The sequence below is a fragment of the Armigeres subalbatus genome, chromosome 3, assembly GCF_024139115.2.
Source record: "Armigeres subalbatus isolate Guangzhou_Male chromosome 3, GZ_Asu_2, whole genome shotgun sequence".
In the NCBI taxonomy this organism is placed as follows: Eukaryota; Metazoa; Arthropoda; class Insecta; order Diptera; family Culicidae; genus Armigeres; species Armigeres subalbatus.
Window position 1 is genome coordinate 211570396 of NC_085141.1, and position 15437 is coordinate 211585832.

The 15437-nt window shown below is 42.2% G+C and overlaps 2 protein-coding genes across 2 annotated transcripts in view; both read left to right on the forward strand.

The window, feature by feature from the left end:
• Positions 1-15437, forward strand: part of LOC134219102 (uncharacterized) — a 434839-nt gene that overhangs the window by 48481 nt on the left and 370921 nt on the right. The window contains exon 2 of the mRNA XM_062697795.1: positions 1940-2266. Within this exon, the coding sequence (XP_062553779.1) occupies positions 2036-2266 (231 nt within the window). The 5' untranslated portion in view covers positions 1940-2035. The remainder of the gene's footprint in view (positions 1-1939; positions 2267-15437) is intronic.
• LOC134228130 (sericin-2-like) lies at positions 14472-15050 on the forward strand (the record flags this gene model as incomplete). Its single annotated transcript, XM_062709909.1, has 1 exon — positions 14472-15050. A coding segment is annotated over one exon (579 nt), but the record flags the coding sequence as incomplete, so codon positions are not given.

Genomic DNA, 15437 nt, shown 5'->3' on the forward strand with positions numbered 1-15437 from the left:
ATGCGATCAAACGCCTTGCTAAAGTCAGTGTACAGAGCTTCCACGTTGTTACCATCATCCATTGCATTAAGATAATAATCAATGAATTCTATTAAATTTGTAGCGGTAGATCGACCTTTGAAAAATTCATGCTGCTTATTCGTAATTCTGTTTTTAAGTTGTGAAAATAATTTTTCATTGTTAATGGATTCAGAAGAAATCTCCAAAAAGATTACAGATGTCTTCCGAGCAATTACCGACGCGTTCATCTAAATACATGGATTACGGAAAATTGCCTGATTTAAATTTTGATTTTACGTAATTGAAGAAGTTCTTTGGACATGACTTTATTTCGTTTTCTGTTTTCGTGTTGTGTTCTTCAAATGCTACATCAATTGCTAATTTTAATTGATCGCAGATGTCTAAATACAAGCCTGAAGTGACATTATTGAAGTGTAACTTATAATTATTATTTGATTCAGTTGAAATTGAACAATAAGTATTTTATTCAAAAAAACCTTATTAATCCACCTAGCGGTGATTATATTTCTCGAGAATTAGTTAAAAAAAAGTATTTTGGCAATAAGTTTTGAGCCGACAGTTCGATTCAACTTTGTTCAACATGTTTAGCGTACAAAAATGTATTTTGGTCATAACTACCGCGCCCATAGTCCGAACTGGTCAATTTTCAACAGGGAATAATGGAATGCAACCTGTTGCGATTAAATCTTTTCTGGATGAATGCCTGGAAAAGGAGTTAGACTTTTTTGCTCACACACATACGAACATTCACATACACGCACAAACAGATATCATCTAAATTCGTCGAACGGAGTCGATTGGTTTATAATACTATTGGTATTCGGGGCTTCTTTTAAAAGCTTGTTTTTGGAGCGAACCTAAAGCTTCTACGTATACTTAGTACATATATGAAAGGGGCAAAAAAGGACTAATTTTGAATTTGAATTTTGAATTGAAATGAATAATTCATATATATATATATATATATATATATATATATATATATATATATATATATCGCATAATGGAGAATTTGGGCAGAATTTTATGTATGGTCCTTAAAGCTTAGGAGTTCAACAGTGTAGTGCATGATATTTTACAGCGGGGTACTGAGGGGTACCAAACTATTTTGTTCGTTGAATGTTGCTTAAAATATGCTGTTACAAAACTAATCAAAAGTAAAATCTGGACGGAGCTTTTATTACGTTATCAATCCTATTGCGTAGATCTGTTCAAGAGCTTTGTAACGATGTATTAATATCATACTTTTGAGACGAAAATATGGCAAAGCTGCCCATTACGCCAAAAAACGCCCCGATTATGAAAGTACAGGTTAATAGTTGTATATTCATCATATTTTGCACGGCCAAATTGAAATTGACATATTGGTAGTTTTTGCCACTCCTTTATAAGGGGCTGTCCTATTGTATACCGCAAGGAAAATGTTAGGCAAGTATCAATTATGGTAGTTACACTCGCCGTCTTCTCTCCACCTTACAATGCAAAGCGCCTGTCTTTGATAAACGATGCGTTCAGTGTAACGAATCGAAAATATGGCTTGATGTTTGCTTCCAGCAAGTTTATTTACGAATTCTCGAAAACGTGCAAGAGAAAATTAACATCACCTTATTGTATTGTTTGCCAAGCTGCACCAAGTCACGCAAAACTACACCATTTAGAATTTCGTTATCGGAAACTTCCAAGAACTCAAACGCGTCTTCATATCAAAACATCATCTATACGAAGACCAAGAGCATGTATGTGCTAACAACATTTCCTTTGAACCTGTACAAACTATCTTCAAGCAAAATTAGTTAACATACCGCGCTTATGGCAAAGCACTCCTGGTGTGGCATTAACTTTAAGCGTGTCATGCTCACAGGAAACATATTACAAACAGAAATCCTAATAGTAGCTCTTTCCTATTTCTCTTCCGCAGTATAGATTACAAACGTACGGCCAAACGACGACAACGGCAGAGATACATCTGTAGAATTGGTTCAGCTGCCTTCGGTGGGCTCCACCAGCGGGAATAATGTCGACCCGACGCGCCGGACCACCCCAAGGCCCGCCGATGCCGGCCCAGCTTCCGATTCCGTACGAGAACGAGAAGAAGCAGCGCAGCAAGTGCATGTCCTTTGTGTGCTTTATGTGGAAGCTGTTTACATGCATATTCTCCCACGTGACTCTGGTGGCGATGGTGGTGGCGTACTGCTTTCTGGGCGCCTTCACGTTCGAACACTTGGAAGCCGAAAACGAGCGGAACGTAAGTGCATTTGCTATTCCCGGGAAAAAAATAATGACGGGTGCACGTCGTGGTTTATGTTCCGCCTGTCATTGCACGAGTAATTAGAATGGCTCTTGAACTTTGAATTGGAACATTTGGTGCTGGTAAGGTCGTTCTTACAGTGATGGGAATTGCCATTGAGTGCGCTGAGGCAATTCGACATTTAATCCCACATCTGATTTAAGCAGAAAATCATTTATTCATATGCATTACATATTAATTATATAGTATGTAATGCACCTTCTAGCGTAAAATATGAACCTTCAAATATGTTGTACTACACCAAAGAACATTGTCAATCTATTGAGAAGGTTAATCAATGCTAACGAATGTTATGCAATCAAAACGACGTTTGATTCGCCCTCTTTGAATTCCAACGTACATAGCCTTAACCTTGGGTTCATTTTTTTGGTATTATTCCATTTGGATCAACTCCTTTGTATTTTTTAAATAAGTATTTCAACCGCAACAGTAAGGCCGTCTACGGTATCTCGTACCTGTCTCGACTAGCGTAATAATGATGTTATTTTCCGTCAAGTGTGAATTTTGAGTTCGATACCATGCTCTCGTTTCGATACCATTTCAGGTTTCGAGCAGGTAATGCGGTTTATCGTCCTGCTCAAGTTGACGACTCTAGCCCCATGCGAGGGGCTCGAAACTAAATATTTGAATCGGCTAGACAACAAACATTCCAATAGCTGGCCCTTAATTCTCCCACACACCCGATATCGATAGGATTATAATCAGAGCCTAGTATTGACGTCAACCTGCTGCAGAAACGAAAGTTCGGGCTCAGCGAGTACGGTTCAACATACCGAAGCATTGATAATGATATGGAGATCATTTCCATCTTAGATGTACATTTTTATTATACAATTAGATGCGAAAGTATAGATTGGAGAGTGCCGTTAAAATACGGCTGATATAAAGAATTTTATGCAGAAGTTGATTTTGAAGCGAGTGGAAGGCCATTTTTGATGACGATATAAATCCAACGACGGAAACTGATACCTCATCAGTGGCTTCAGCTTCCAAGCAAATACTCTTCCCTTCCTCTTTAAAATTTAAGATTTGTAACAGGATGGGCGTTTAATTCACATTGTATCCAAAAATACTTACCTAATATACTTCTATAATAACGTTATTCATGCGTATTCTAATGTTTGGAATGGAAGATCCATCAATAACATAACGCAAAAATTGGTCATTTCCAACTCCCTTCCCCCTATGTCACACTTTTTGTATGAAGCATCATTTATATTTGCAGAACCGTGAAAAGGAAAATAGAAGCAAACTAATTCGAAGCAATAACAGGCTTTCCTCGCATCGTAGGAAGTATGGATGGAAACACGTGGACATTATAAAACCTAAGCATTCTGGCTCTTACTATTTTAATTATAAAAAAAGGTTCAGCATTGTGCTATTCGCGATAGTGAATGCGGACATGGATTTCATAATGGTTGACGTTGGTACCAACGGACGTGTTTCGGATGGAGGAGTCCTAGCACAATCCAAACTAACGAAAGTAAAACTAAATCTTCCAGCACAAGAAGAATGGAATGGTGAAGAGCTGCCTTTTGTATGTTTGGGTGACGGCGCGTTTCCACTGAGAACAGATCTGCTCAAACCATACAAACAAGCAAATTTGTCACCTCAGCTAGAAGTGTTTTTAACCATCAATTAAGCCGGAATAGGGTGACGGTAGAACATGCTTATGGCAACACGTTTCAGTATTCTCTTAACAACAACAGCGCTGTGCCCAGAGAAGGTTAGAAAGCTTGTGATGACTACTTGCAGATTGCATAATTATTTGCAATCAAGGTCTAGGAGCGCAGTTTACACTGCCCCTTAAAAGACTACTAACTTCCAAAAAGAATAATGCCTTGAAATTCTTCAAACATTGCGAAAGACACCCAAGACAAATTTTGTAAGACAATTAATGATTAAGTCACTACTTCATTGAATCGTGTTTGCTTTGGATCCGACTTCAACACGTAATTGATAGCATAGCATCACATGATACGAGAACATGATCTCTTGTCTGGGGGAGCCTTAAAAGCTAAAAACATAACTTCAAGTCATAGAAGCAAAAGTGATTCCAAGAAGAAAGCCTTAATGTAGGCAATAAAATGATAATTGTGATTTGTCGCAAGTTTGCTCCAGACGCAGACATTGAATCGTTGATGCCCAATGGCACTAATTGATTCGGGGTGCCCTTATAGGATAAGAATCCTACACAAAAGGTCAGCCATCAATACACCAAACTATTTGCGGTAGACAAAATGCGCAATAAGCAATGGAAATATATTGGCGGGATTTGACCGATGGACCGAAATTTTATATATCCCGTAGTGCATTATTTTTATTTGTTATTTGTTTCATGTTGATTTCGTATAAAATAATTGTAACGTGGCACTAAGGTATATTTCAGCCCAAATCCTGGCCAAAAGTCAAAAACAATATTGTTAGATATCTCCATATTATTTTTCGTTTTTGTACTCTCATATAGTAATACTAACTTGCCCTGGGATTTTTGGATCAATATTGATTACTTGTGAGCAATGCTGGCTGCCAAAACTTCACCATAATTTACATGTTACAGTTTTATCGCTATTGTCCATGAACAAATGTTCATGTTTTATCGTGTTTTTCTGGGTTTTTATTGATTTTTAAGATGAAAATCAATATAAGTACCAATAATGAGGGTATGTAAAATCCTTTCCAAGCATGATTCGATCTAAAATTGTTTCCAGGTGATCCATAATGATGCTATTAATTGCTGGTTTTTATTTACCTTTTTTACAATAATATGTTTTACAAAATTAAACTTTTGATTAGGTTCCAAACCCGATCAAGCAACAAAATTGTCAGCGTTGGAAAGATTGGAGTTTCCTCAATAAGCTCCATGAAAAACATCTCACGCACCCTAACGCAATCGTGAGTTGTTTTTATTTGAATATAGTGAAGTTTTCTAAGAAAATCTTGGCGAAAAAAATAAATTATTTATGATTTTAGCGACAAAGCTCATAAAATGGTTCGCTTTCAAAGAATAGCTGGACTTTGATGAAAAGCAAACGCATTTTTCGCATTTATCTGATCTGCTTCATTGATTGTAATATCAATACATTATCCTTTAACATTATCCGATGACAAATTTATATAGTCGAAGTGAACAAACAAAGCACATCTTCGAAAAAAAAACGCTTTGCTGTTAATTGAATGCACTTTCAGCCGACAAAATGATTAGCATAGTTTTGGCCATGCTTTTACACTGCGTACTCCTATGTGCGTGGGTCTGTTAAAAAGTTTAGGTGTCTCATACAAAAACATGAGGAGATGTTAAATTGGGAAATATTTTTGTTAGATGTTTTATTTATTTATTATCAGACTAAGGCCGGAGTGGCCTGTGCTGCACATAAAAGTCTTCTCCATTCAGCTCGGTCCATGGCTGCACTTCGCCAGCCACGCAGTCTGCGGAGGGTCCGCACATCGTCTTCCACCTGATCGATCCACCTTGCCCGCTGTGCACCTCGCCTTCTTGTTCCCGTCGGATCGTTGTCGAGAACCATTTTCACCGGATTACTATCCGACATTCTAGCTACGTGCCCGGCCCACCGCAGTCTTCCGATTTTCGCGGTGTGAACGATGGATGGTTCTCCCAACAGCTGATGCAACTCGTGGTTCATTCGCCTCCTCCACGTACCGTCCGCCATCTGCAACCCACCATAGATGGTACGCAACACTTTCCTTTCGAAAACTCACAGTGCGCGTTGGTCCTCCACGAGCATCGTCCAGGTCTCGTGTCCGTAGAGAACTACCGGTCTTATAAGCGTTTTGTAGATAGTCAGTTTGGTATGGCGGCGAACTCTATTCGATCGAAGCGTCTTGCGGAGTCAAAGTACGTACGATTTCCAGCCACTATGCGTCTCCGAATTTCTCTGCTGGTATCGTTATCGGCGGTCACCAGTGAGCCCAAGTACACGAATTCTTCAACCACCTCGATTTCGTCACCACCGATAGAAACTCGTGGTGGGTGGCTCACATTGACCTCTCTTGAGCCTCTTCCTATCATGTATTTCGTCTTCGACGTGTTGATGACTAGTCCAATCCGTTTAGCTTCGCTTTTCAGTCTGATGTAGGCTTCCTCCATCCTCTCAAAGTTACGTGCCATGATATCAATGTCGTCGGCGAAACCAAATAACTGGACGGACTTCGTGAAAATCGTACCACTCGTGTCAATCCCTGCCCTTCGTATTACTCCCTCCAAAGCGATGTTGAATAGCAGACACGAAAGACCATCACCTTGCCGTAACCCCCTACGCGTTTCGAAGGGACTCGAGAATGCCCCTGAAACTCGAACTACGCACATCACCCGATTCATCGTCGCATTGATCAACCGTATCAGTTTATCCGGAAATCCGTTTTCGTGCATTAGCTGCCATAGCTGGTTCCGATCGATTGTATCATATGCGGCTTTGAAGTCGATAAATAGATGATGTGTGGGCACGTTGTATTCGCGGCATTTCTGCAATACCTGACGTATGGCGAACACCTGGTAGAACGTTCACCTATAAATCCCGCCTGGTACTGCCCCACGAACTCTCTTGCAATTGGTGTTAGTCGGCGGCATAAAATTTGGGAGAGTACCGTCAACTGGGGGGAAGATGATCATTTTAAAGACAAAACATGCAATAACAATGTGTGTTTACATTTTAAATCGAAACAAATATTTTCAAAACATGTACTGCTATACGTTGCAATAATCAACAACTTTAGTTTTCTGAAATACGTTCGCATTTATCAAAATAAATTAAATTATCACACGTTTTTGAGTAATCTGGTTTGGGGTGAAGTTGATCAAGACAGCTCTACTAAAATCGTTATGACCTAGTAGTCTAAATATACTAGTACACTAGTACACTACACTGTATGAATGTTGAATTTACTACGTAAAGAAGTCTACGAAGTCAATATTTGAAACGAAAATAGCGTCATTTATGACTATCTCTCTCTTTCTTCCACAAAATACATTTTCATGATTATAATCGAAAAACTCGGATTTCTACCTAGCGGTAGCATTACTTGAACGGAGAATATTGTTGACTACCGTTTCATAAAAAAATTTGGCACTTTTGACTGACACATCAAATGATCATCTTCACCTCAATGATCATCTTCCCCCCAGTTGACGGTACCTTGTAGGCGGCGTTCAGCAATGTGATTGCGCGGTAGTTGCTACAATCCAGCTTATCGCCCTTTTTGTAGATGGGACACACAACACCTTCCATCCACTCCTGCGGCAGAACCTCATCTTCCCAAACCTTGGTAATTACCCAGTGCAGCACTCTAGCCAGTGCCTCACCACCGTGTTTAAACAGCTCTCCTGGTAGTTGGTCAACTCCAGGGGCTTTGTTGTTTTTTAGCCGGCCGATCTCCTCCTGGATTTCCTGGAGATTCGGAACCGGAAGTCGCATGTCCTGCGCGCGTGCTCCAAGGTTCATTACCATACCGCCACCGTTGTCTGCCATATCGCCATTCAGGTGCTCTTCGTAGTGCTGCCGCCACCTTTGGATCACCTCACGCTCGTTTGCAATAAGGTTCCCGTTTATGTCCTTACACATATCGGGCTGTGGCACGTGGCCCTTACGTGAACGGTTCAACTTCTCATAGAACTTTCGTGCGTTATTAGCGCGGTACAGTTCCTCCGTCTCTTCACGGTCTCGATCCTCCTGCTGGCGCTTTTTCCTCCGGAAAATCGAGTTTTGTCTGTTCCGCGCCCGTTTATATCGTGCCTCGTTCGCCCTCGTGCAGCAATCTCGCCCATACTGCATTCTTCTCCTCAACTAACTGCTCACATTCGCCGTCCTACCAGTCGTTTCTCTGATCCAGAGCCACTGTGCCAAGTGCAGCGGTTGCGGTGCTTCCAATGGCGGATCGAATATCTCTCCAGCCATCTTCAAGATATGCTGCGCCAAGCTGCTCTTCCGTTGGAAGTGCCACTTCCAGCTGCTGCGCGTAGGCTTGGGCTAGTCTACCGTCTTGTAGCCGCCCAATGTTAAGCCGCGGCGGACGACTCCGACTCCGACTATGCAGACTATCCGGCCGGATGACCGGTCTATACATTTCCTCCCTTCCTACCTGAACGTTCATGTCACCGATGACGATTTTGACGTCCCGCAGTGGGCATCCATCGTATGTCTGCTCCAGCTGTCTGCTCCAGCTGCCACCCAATCACGCGTTGGCGCATCTTTCCCAGCACTATGAAGCCGGTTCCTAGCTCGTTGGTGGTGCCACAGCTTTGGTAGAAGGTAGCCGCTCGATGCCCGCTTTTCCACACTTTCTGTCCTGTCCAGCAAATCTCCTGCAGCTCCACGACATCGAAGTTGCGGGGATGCAATTCATCGTAGATCATCCTGTCTCAATCTGCGAAACCTAGCGGCTTGCAGTTCCATGTTCCAAGCTTCCAATCGCGATCCTTTATTCGTCGCCCAGGTCGTTGCCGATTGTATCGAGTCGTATTATCTTCTATGTCGTTGTCGGTGCATACTGCGGGTCGTAAAAAAGCTTGCCAAAGTTAGTGTATCCAAACACTTCGTCTTCAGTACTCTCAGTATGAGATTTTGATCTCTGAGACCTAACTTTTTACGTGCGAGCCGGAAGGAGCATCCAGATATTGACTTTTAACAGCTCTGGATGTTGAAGGCACATCATGGTTGAGAGGAGCATTATATCCAGGTTCGCCTGTTGCGTGGAAGTATTCCACTTGATTACCAACGAATGTTCATGAAGTCATAACCTGACGTTGATTCCCAGCAAATCCAGTGACTTATTAAAAAGCCAAAATAAAGGAATAGTGAGTTCTTTTACTAGATTTTTCTTGAATACTGGGTGAAATCGGATCAGGTCCAGGTCCCTTCGAAGCATCCAAGTTCATTAGAACGTCGAAAATTTCCAGCACTTGAATTCGATTTACACTAATTAGGGTGGCTCAAATTAGTATGGGAAAAAAAATTTCCCAATTTTTTTGATGGGCCGCCCTCTTATTCGGTTCTATTTGATGCCCTGATGCTCTGAACAAAATTTCAGCCAAATCGGTCAACGTTTGGGCGGTGCTAAACTCGTTGGAAGTTTATATGCAAAAATGTATGCAGAAACACCCAAAAACAGTGAATTGCAGTTGGACGTCACAACTTACAGTGAAGAACTATGATACTCATTCAGATCTTGAATAATTTAATACAGAATGTTGTGCAGAAAACCGCGAGAAGATTAGAGTTTGCCTGGCTAACGTAGGGTAAAGTACCCAAGGGCCCTCCTTAGCCGTGCGATAAAACGCGCGGCTACAAAGCAACACCATGCTGAGGGTGGCTGGGTTCGATTCCCGGTGCCGGTCTAGGCAATTTTCGGATTGGAAATTGTCTCGACTTCCCTGGGCATAAAAGTATCATCGTGTTAGCCTCATGATATACGAATGCAAAAATGGTAACCTGGCTTAGAAACCTCGCAGTTAATAACTGTGGAAGTGCTTAATGAACACTAAGCTGCGAGGCGGCTCAGTCCCAGTGTGGGGATGTAATGCCAATAAGAAGAAGAAGAAGAAAGTACCCAATAGTGGACCCCCAACCAATAGTGGACCCTCCAGCCATTTTTGCATTATTACAGCACAATGTAAACATTTTGCTATGAAATTTCATCGGGAGAACCTACACACTAAAAAAATATGAAATTTACATGTGATCTAATCTTTATGTGAAATTGTTGTACATCTAATTCTGTTTATAGATTAGATTGGTGTTCATTTCGTGATAAAAATCGTCCGCTCGGCCTTCTCGCAAAGGCTGTCGAAGAAAAAATATTTCTGGCGTTCCAACTTCTTGAGCGCTAACAATGAACAAAATGCAATATATTGATTGAGAATTGAAGCAAACGCTTGATCGCTTCAAGTAACGTGATCAAGAACTGTTGGATGTGTATAAAAATGCTTTAACAGGTGTTATTGAAAGCATTTTGTCCCCCGTGTGATTTCCGTCGGGAAGTGTTTTTTCTTCTCTTAAGGCCACCGTCTCGTGGGTTTGCGCTATGAGCAATTTATATGGGAGAGTGGCGTAACGCTGATTTTAGAACAACTATTTTGACCAAACTGATTGAAATATTCGACCACCGAGACAATCACTACATCAGGAATTTTATATTCTTTGAAATGGGTGAAAAACAATGTGAAAGTTTTTCCGGGATTTTCCAGGATACTTCGGGGACTGCCGCAAGGTGCACACAATTTTACCACCCAACGACTTTTCCCGCGAATTACGCAAAATTCAAAGCGGTGACATATGTATTTTTATGTTCTAAACTGTTGACACAAGTCTAAAGGATATGTTTGTTCCATTACTTGTGCGAATAAATTCAGTTTTCCCGGAAAAACTACGAATTTCCCAAGTCAGGTCAATCAAAGTTTCAATACGGAAGTGTGACTCCGGGGAAGGAATAAAAAATATGCAAAAAATGCCATAAATCATTTGGAAGTGTATAATAATAAAATCAATAAAAATCTTTCAGCATAATTTCAATATCTCATAAGTTTTCCCTGGTTTTCCCGAATTATACATGAATTAGATGGTGAAGCGTTACGAAGCGCGAAAGAGGGAAGCGAAGGAAATATAAACGTAACGTTCCAGTCTTTGACGATCGGTATGATACAAGGCCCTCGGTCGGCGCGACCTACCCACGTATACGAGGGGATCTACGATAATGTTAGCAAGCTGCGCTTTTGCATGTTTTCTGCATGGTCATAATAAATAATTAGGTATAGTATGGGTGCGGAATCAGACATTGCAAATAGTAAGACATTGCAAAATTACGAATTATGAATGAAAATTATGTTTCAGAGACCTACATTATTCTTTTGATCGAGTTATGCTGAATCCTCATACCGGGAATATGAATATGATAAACATTATCAGCTTCAATGAAGCATCAGCTGCCCCCTCAGCTATACGATCTTGTCACTTTTGCACGATTGCAGCGCAACAACCATGCAACACTCTTGCAAACCTTGACATATTTTCAATTGGGCAAAATATGGTCGTGAAACATAACATTCTTTTATGTAATCAACATTACTGCTCTCAATATGAAATTTTAATAGTTAGTCCATTTCCACCGGAATGAAAACATTAGATAAAATTCATTTGAAAATACATATAAGACTTAGTTCATATGAGTAACATAATAGACGAATCCAAGTAAAAATAAGAAGAAGACACACGACGGTGTTAACTTTGACAGATCCTACAGCTCAGCATAGGGAGATCATTTTAAAATGCTTATAATAAATTCTAGACAAAATGTAATTAAAATCTGATTGATGTATGATACGGAAAAAGTTCCGAACTGTATGATAGATACGTTTTGGAAAAAATTCAAAAATTGAGATAAGCTTCCAGATATGTAATTCGGAACTTTTCCGTACCGTACATCAATCAGATTTTAATTACAATTTGTCTAGAATTTATTATAAGCATTTTAAAATGATCTCCCTATGCTGAGCTGTAGGATCTGTCAAAGTTAACACCGTCGTGTGTCTTCTTCTTATTTTTACTTGGATTCGTCTAATGATCGCAATAATTTATACGTCTTTTCGAAAATATGTCCAGTATTTCATCCTTTGTATGCAGATACCAACGACCGTGTTTCCACAGTTCGACTTTTTATTTTTGCGTTGCATGAAATTGTTCGGTTAGGAAAGACTAGTCGTTCTGCACACGGCTTGCAGAACGGTTGGTTGAGAATAGATCCCGCATGATAGAATTTCAAATATAGGAAATTGAGAACACATGACTTTAGAAATTTAGGATTTCCGAATCGAGTGAAAAATAAGGCTTCGATATAAAACAAATAAGGCAAATAATACAAATAAGATAAATAGGACAAATAAGATAAATATGAAAGATATGACAAATATGAAAAATAAGACAAATAAGACAAATAAGACAAATAAGACAAATAAGACAAATAAGACAAATAAGACAAATAAGACAAATAAGACAAATAAGACGAATTAGACAAATAAGACAAATGAGACAAATAAGATAAATAAGACAAATAAGACAAATAAAATAAATAAGACTAATCCTATGGAAGTTCCTCCAGGAACTCCTCCGGAGATTCCTCCAGGAATTCTTCCGGAGATTCCTCCAGGTATTCCTCCGGATATTCCTCCAGGAATTCCTTCGGAAATCCCTCTAAGAATTTCTCCGGAAGTTCATGCAGAAGTTCCTCCAGCAATTCCTCTGGAGGTTCCTCCAGGAATTCCTCCGGAAGTTCCTCCAGGAATTCCTCCGGAAGTTCCTCCAGGAATTCCTCCGGAAGTTCCTCCAGGAATTCCTCCGGAAGTTCCTCCAGGAATTCCTCCGGAAGTTCCTCCAGGAATTCCTCCGGAAGTTCCTCCAGTAATTCCTTCCGAAGTTCCTCCAGGAATTCCTCCGAAAGCTCCTCCAGGAATTTCTCCAGGAATTCCTCCGGAAGTTCCTCCAGGAATTCCTCCGGAAGTTCCTCCAGGAATTCCTCCGGAAGTTCCTCCAGGAATTCCTCCGGAAGTTCCTCCAGGAATTCCTCCGGAAGTTCCTCCAGGAATTCCTCCGGAAGTTCCTCCAGGAATTCCTCCGGAAGTTCCTCCAGGAATTCCTCCGGAAGTTCCTCCAGGAATTCCTCCGGAAGTTCCTCCAGGAATTCCTCCGGAAGTTCCTCCAGGAATTCCTCCGGAAGTTTCTCCAGGAATTCCTCCGGAAGTTCCTCCAGGAATTCCTCCGGAAGTTCCTCCAGGAATTCCTCCGGAAGTTCCTCCAGGAATTCCTCCGGAAGTTCCTCCAGGAATTCCTCCGGAAGTTCCTCCAGGAATTCCTCCGGAAGTTCCTCCAGGAATTCCTCCGGAAGTTCCTCCAGGAATTCCTCCGGAAGTTCCTCCAGGAATTCCTCCGGAAGTTCCTCCAGGAATTCCTCCGGAAGTTCCTCCAGGAATTCCTCCGGAAGTTCCTCCAGGAATTCCTCCGGAAGTTCCTCCAGGAATTCCTCCGGAAGTTCCTCCAGGAATTCCTCCGGAAGTTCCTCCAGGAATTCCTCCGGAAGTTCCTCCAGGAATTCCTCCGGAAGTTCCTCCAGGAATTCCTCCGGAAGTTCCTCCAGGAATTCCTCCGGAAGTTCCTCCAGGAAGTTCTTCCGGAAGTTTCTCCAGGAATTCCTCCGGAAGTTCCTCCAGGAATTCCTCGGGAAGTTCCTCCAGGAATTCCTCCGGAAGTTCCTCCAGGAATTCCTCCGGAAGTTCCTCCAGGAATTCCTCCAGAAGTTCCTCCAGGAATTCCTCCGGAAGTTCCTCCGGAAGTTCCTCCCGGAATTCCTACGAAAGTTCCTCCAGGAATTCCTCCGGAAGTTCCTCCAGGAATTCCTCCGGAAGTTCCTCCAGGAATTCCTCCGGAAGTTCCTCCAGGAATTCCTCTGGAAGTTCCTCCAGGAATTCCTCTGGAAGTTCCTTCAGGAATTCCTCCGGAAGTTCCTCCAGGAATTCCTCTGGAAGTTCCTCCAGGAATTCCTCTGGAAGCTCCTCCAGAAATTCCTCCGGAAGTTCCTCCTGGAATTCCTCCGGAAGTTCCTCCTGGAATTCCTCCGGAAGTTCCTCCAGGAATTCCTCCGGAAGTTCCTTCAGAAATTCCTCAGGAAGTTCCTCCAGGAATTCCTCCGGAAGTTCCTCCAGGAATTCCTCCGGAAGTTCCTCCAGGAATTCCTCCGGAAGTTCCTCCAGGAATTCCTCCGGAAGTTCCTCCAGGAATTCCTCCGGAAGTTCCTCCAGGAATTCCTCCGGAAGTTCCTCCAGGAATTCCTCCGGAAGTTCCTCCAGGAATTCCTCCGGAAGTTCCTCCAGGAATTCCTCCGGAAGTTCCTCCAGGAATTCCTCCGGAAGTTCCTCCAGGAATTCCTCCGGAAGTTCCTCCAGGAATTCCTCCGGAAGTTCCTCCAGGAATTCTTCGAAAGTTCCTCCAGGAATTCCTCCGGAAGTTCCTCCAGGAATTCCTCCGGAAGTTCCTCCAGGAATTCCTCCGGAAGTTCCTCCAGGAATTCCTCCGGAAGTTCCTCCAGGAATTCCTCCGGAAGTTGCTCCAGGAATTCCTCCGGAAGTTCCTCCAGGAATTCCTCCGGAAGTTCCTCCAGGAATTCCTCCGGAAGTTCCTCCAGGAATTCCTCCGGAAGTTCCTCCAGGAATTCCTCCGGAAGTTCCTCCAGGAATTCCTCCGGAAGTTCCTCCAGGAATTCCTCCGGAAGTTCCTCCAGGAATTCCTCCGGAAGTTCCTCCAGGAATTCCTCCGGAAGTTCCTCCAGGAATTCCTCCGGAAGTTCCTCCAGGAATTCCTCCGGAAGTTCCGTCAGGAATTCCTCCGGAAGTTCCTCCAGGAATTCCTCCGGAAGTTCCTCCAGGAATTCCTCCGGAAGTTCCTCCAGGAATTCCTCCGGAAGTTCCTCCAGGAATTCCTCCGGAAGTTCCTCCAGGAATTCCTCCGGAAGTTCCTCCAGGAATTCCTCCGGAAGTTCCTCCGGAAGTTCCTCCAGGAATTCCTCCGGAAGTTCCTCCAGGAATTCCTCCGGAAGTTCCTCCAGGAATTCCTCCGGAAGTTCCTCCAGGAATTCCTCCGGAAGTTCCTCCAGGAATTCCACCGGAAGCTCCTCCAGGAATTCCTCCGGAAGTTCCTCCAGAAATTCCTCCGGAAGTTCCTCCGGAAGTTCCTCCAGGAATTCCTCCGGAAGTTCATCCAGGAATTCCTCCGGAAGTTCATCCAGGAATTCCTCCAGAAGTTCCTCCAGGAATTCCTCCGGAAGTTCCCCCAGGAATTCCTCCGGAAGTTCCTCCGGGAATTCCTTATTTGTCTTATTTGTCTTATTTGTCTTATTTGTCTTATTTGTCTGATTTGTCTTATTTGTCTTATTTGTCTTATTTGTCTTATTTGTCTTATTTGTCTTATTTGTCTTATTTGTCTTATTTGTCTTATTTGTCTTATTTGTCTTATTTGTCTTATTTGTCTTATTTGTCTTATTTGTCTTATTTGTCTTATTTGTCTTATTTGTCTTATTTGTCTTATTTGTCTTATTTGTCTTATTTGTCTTA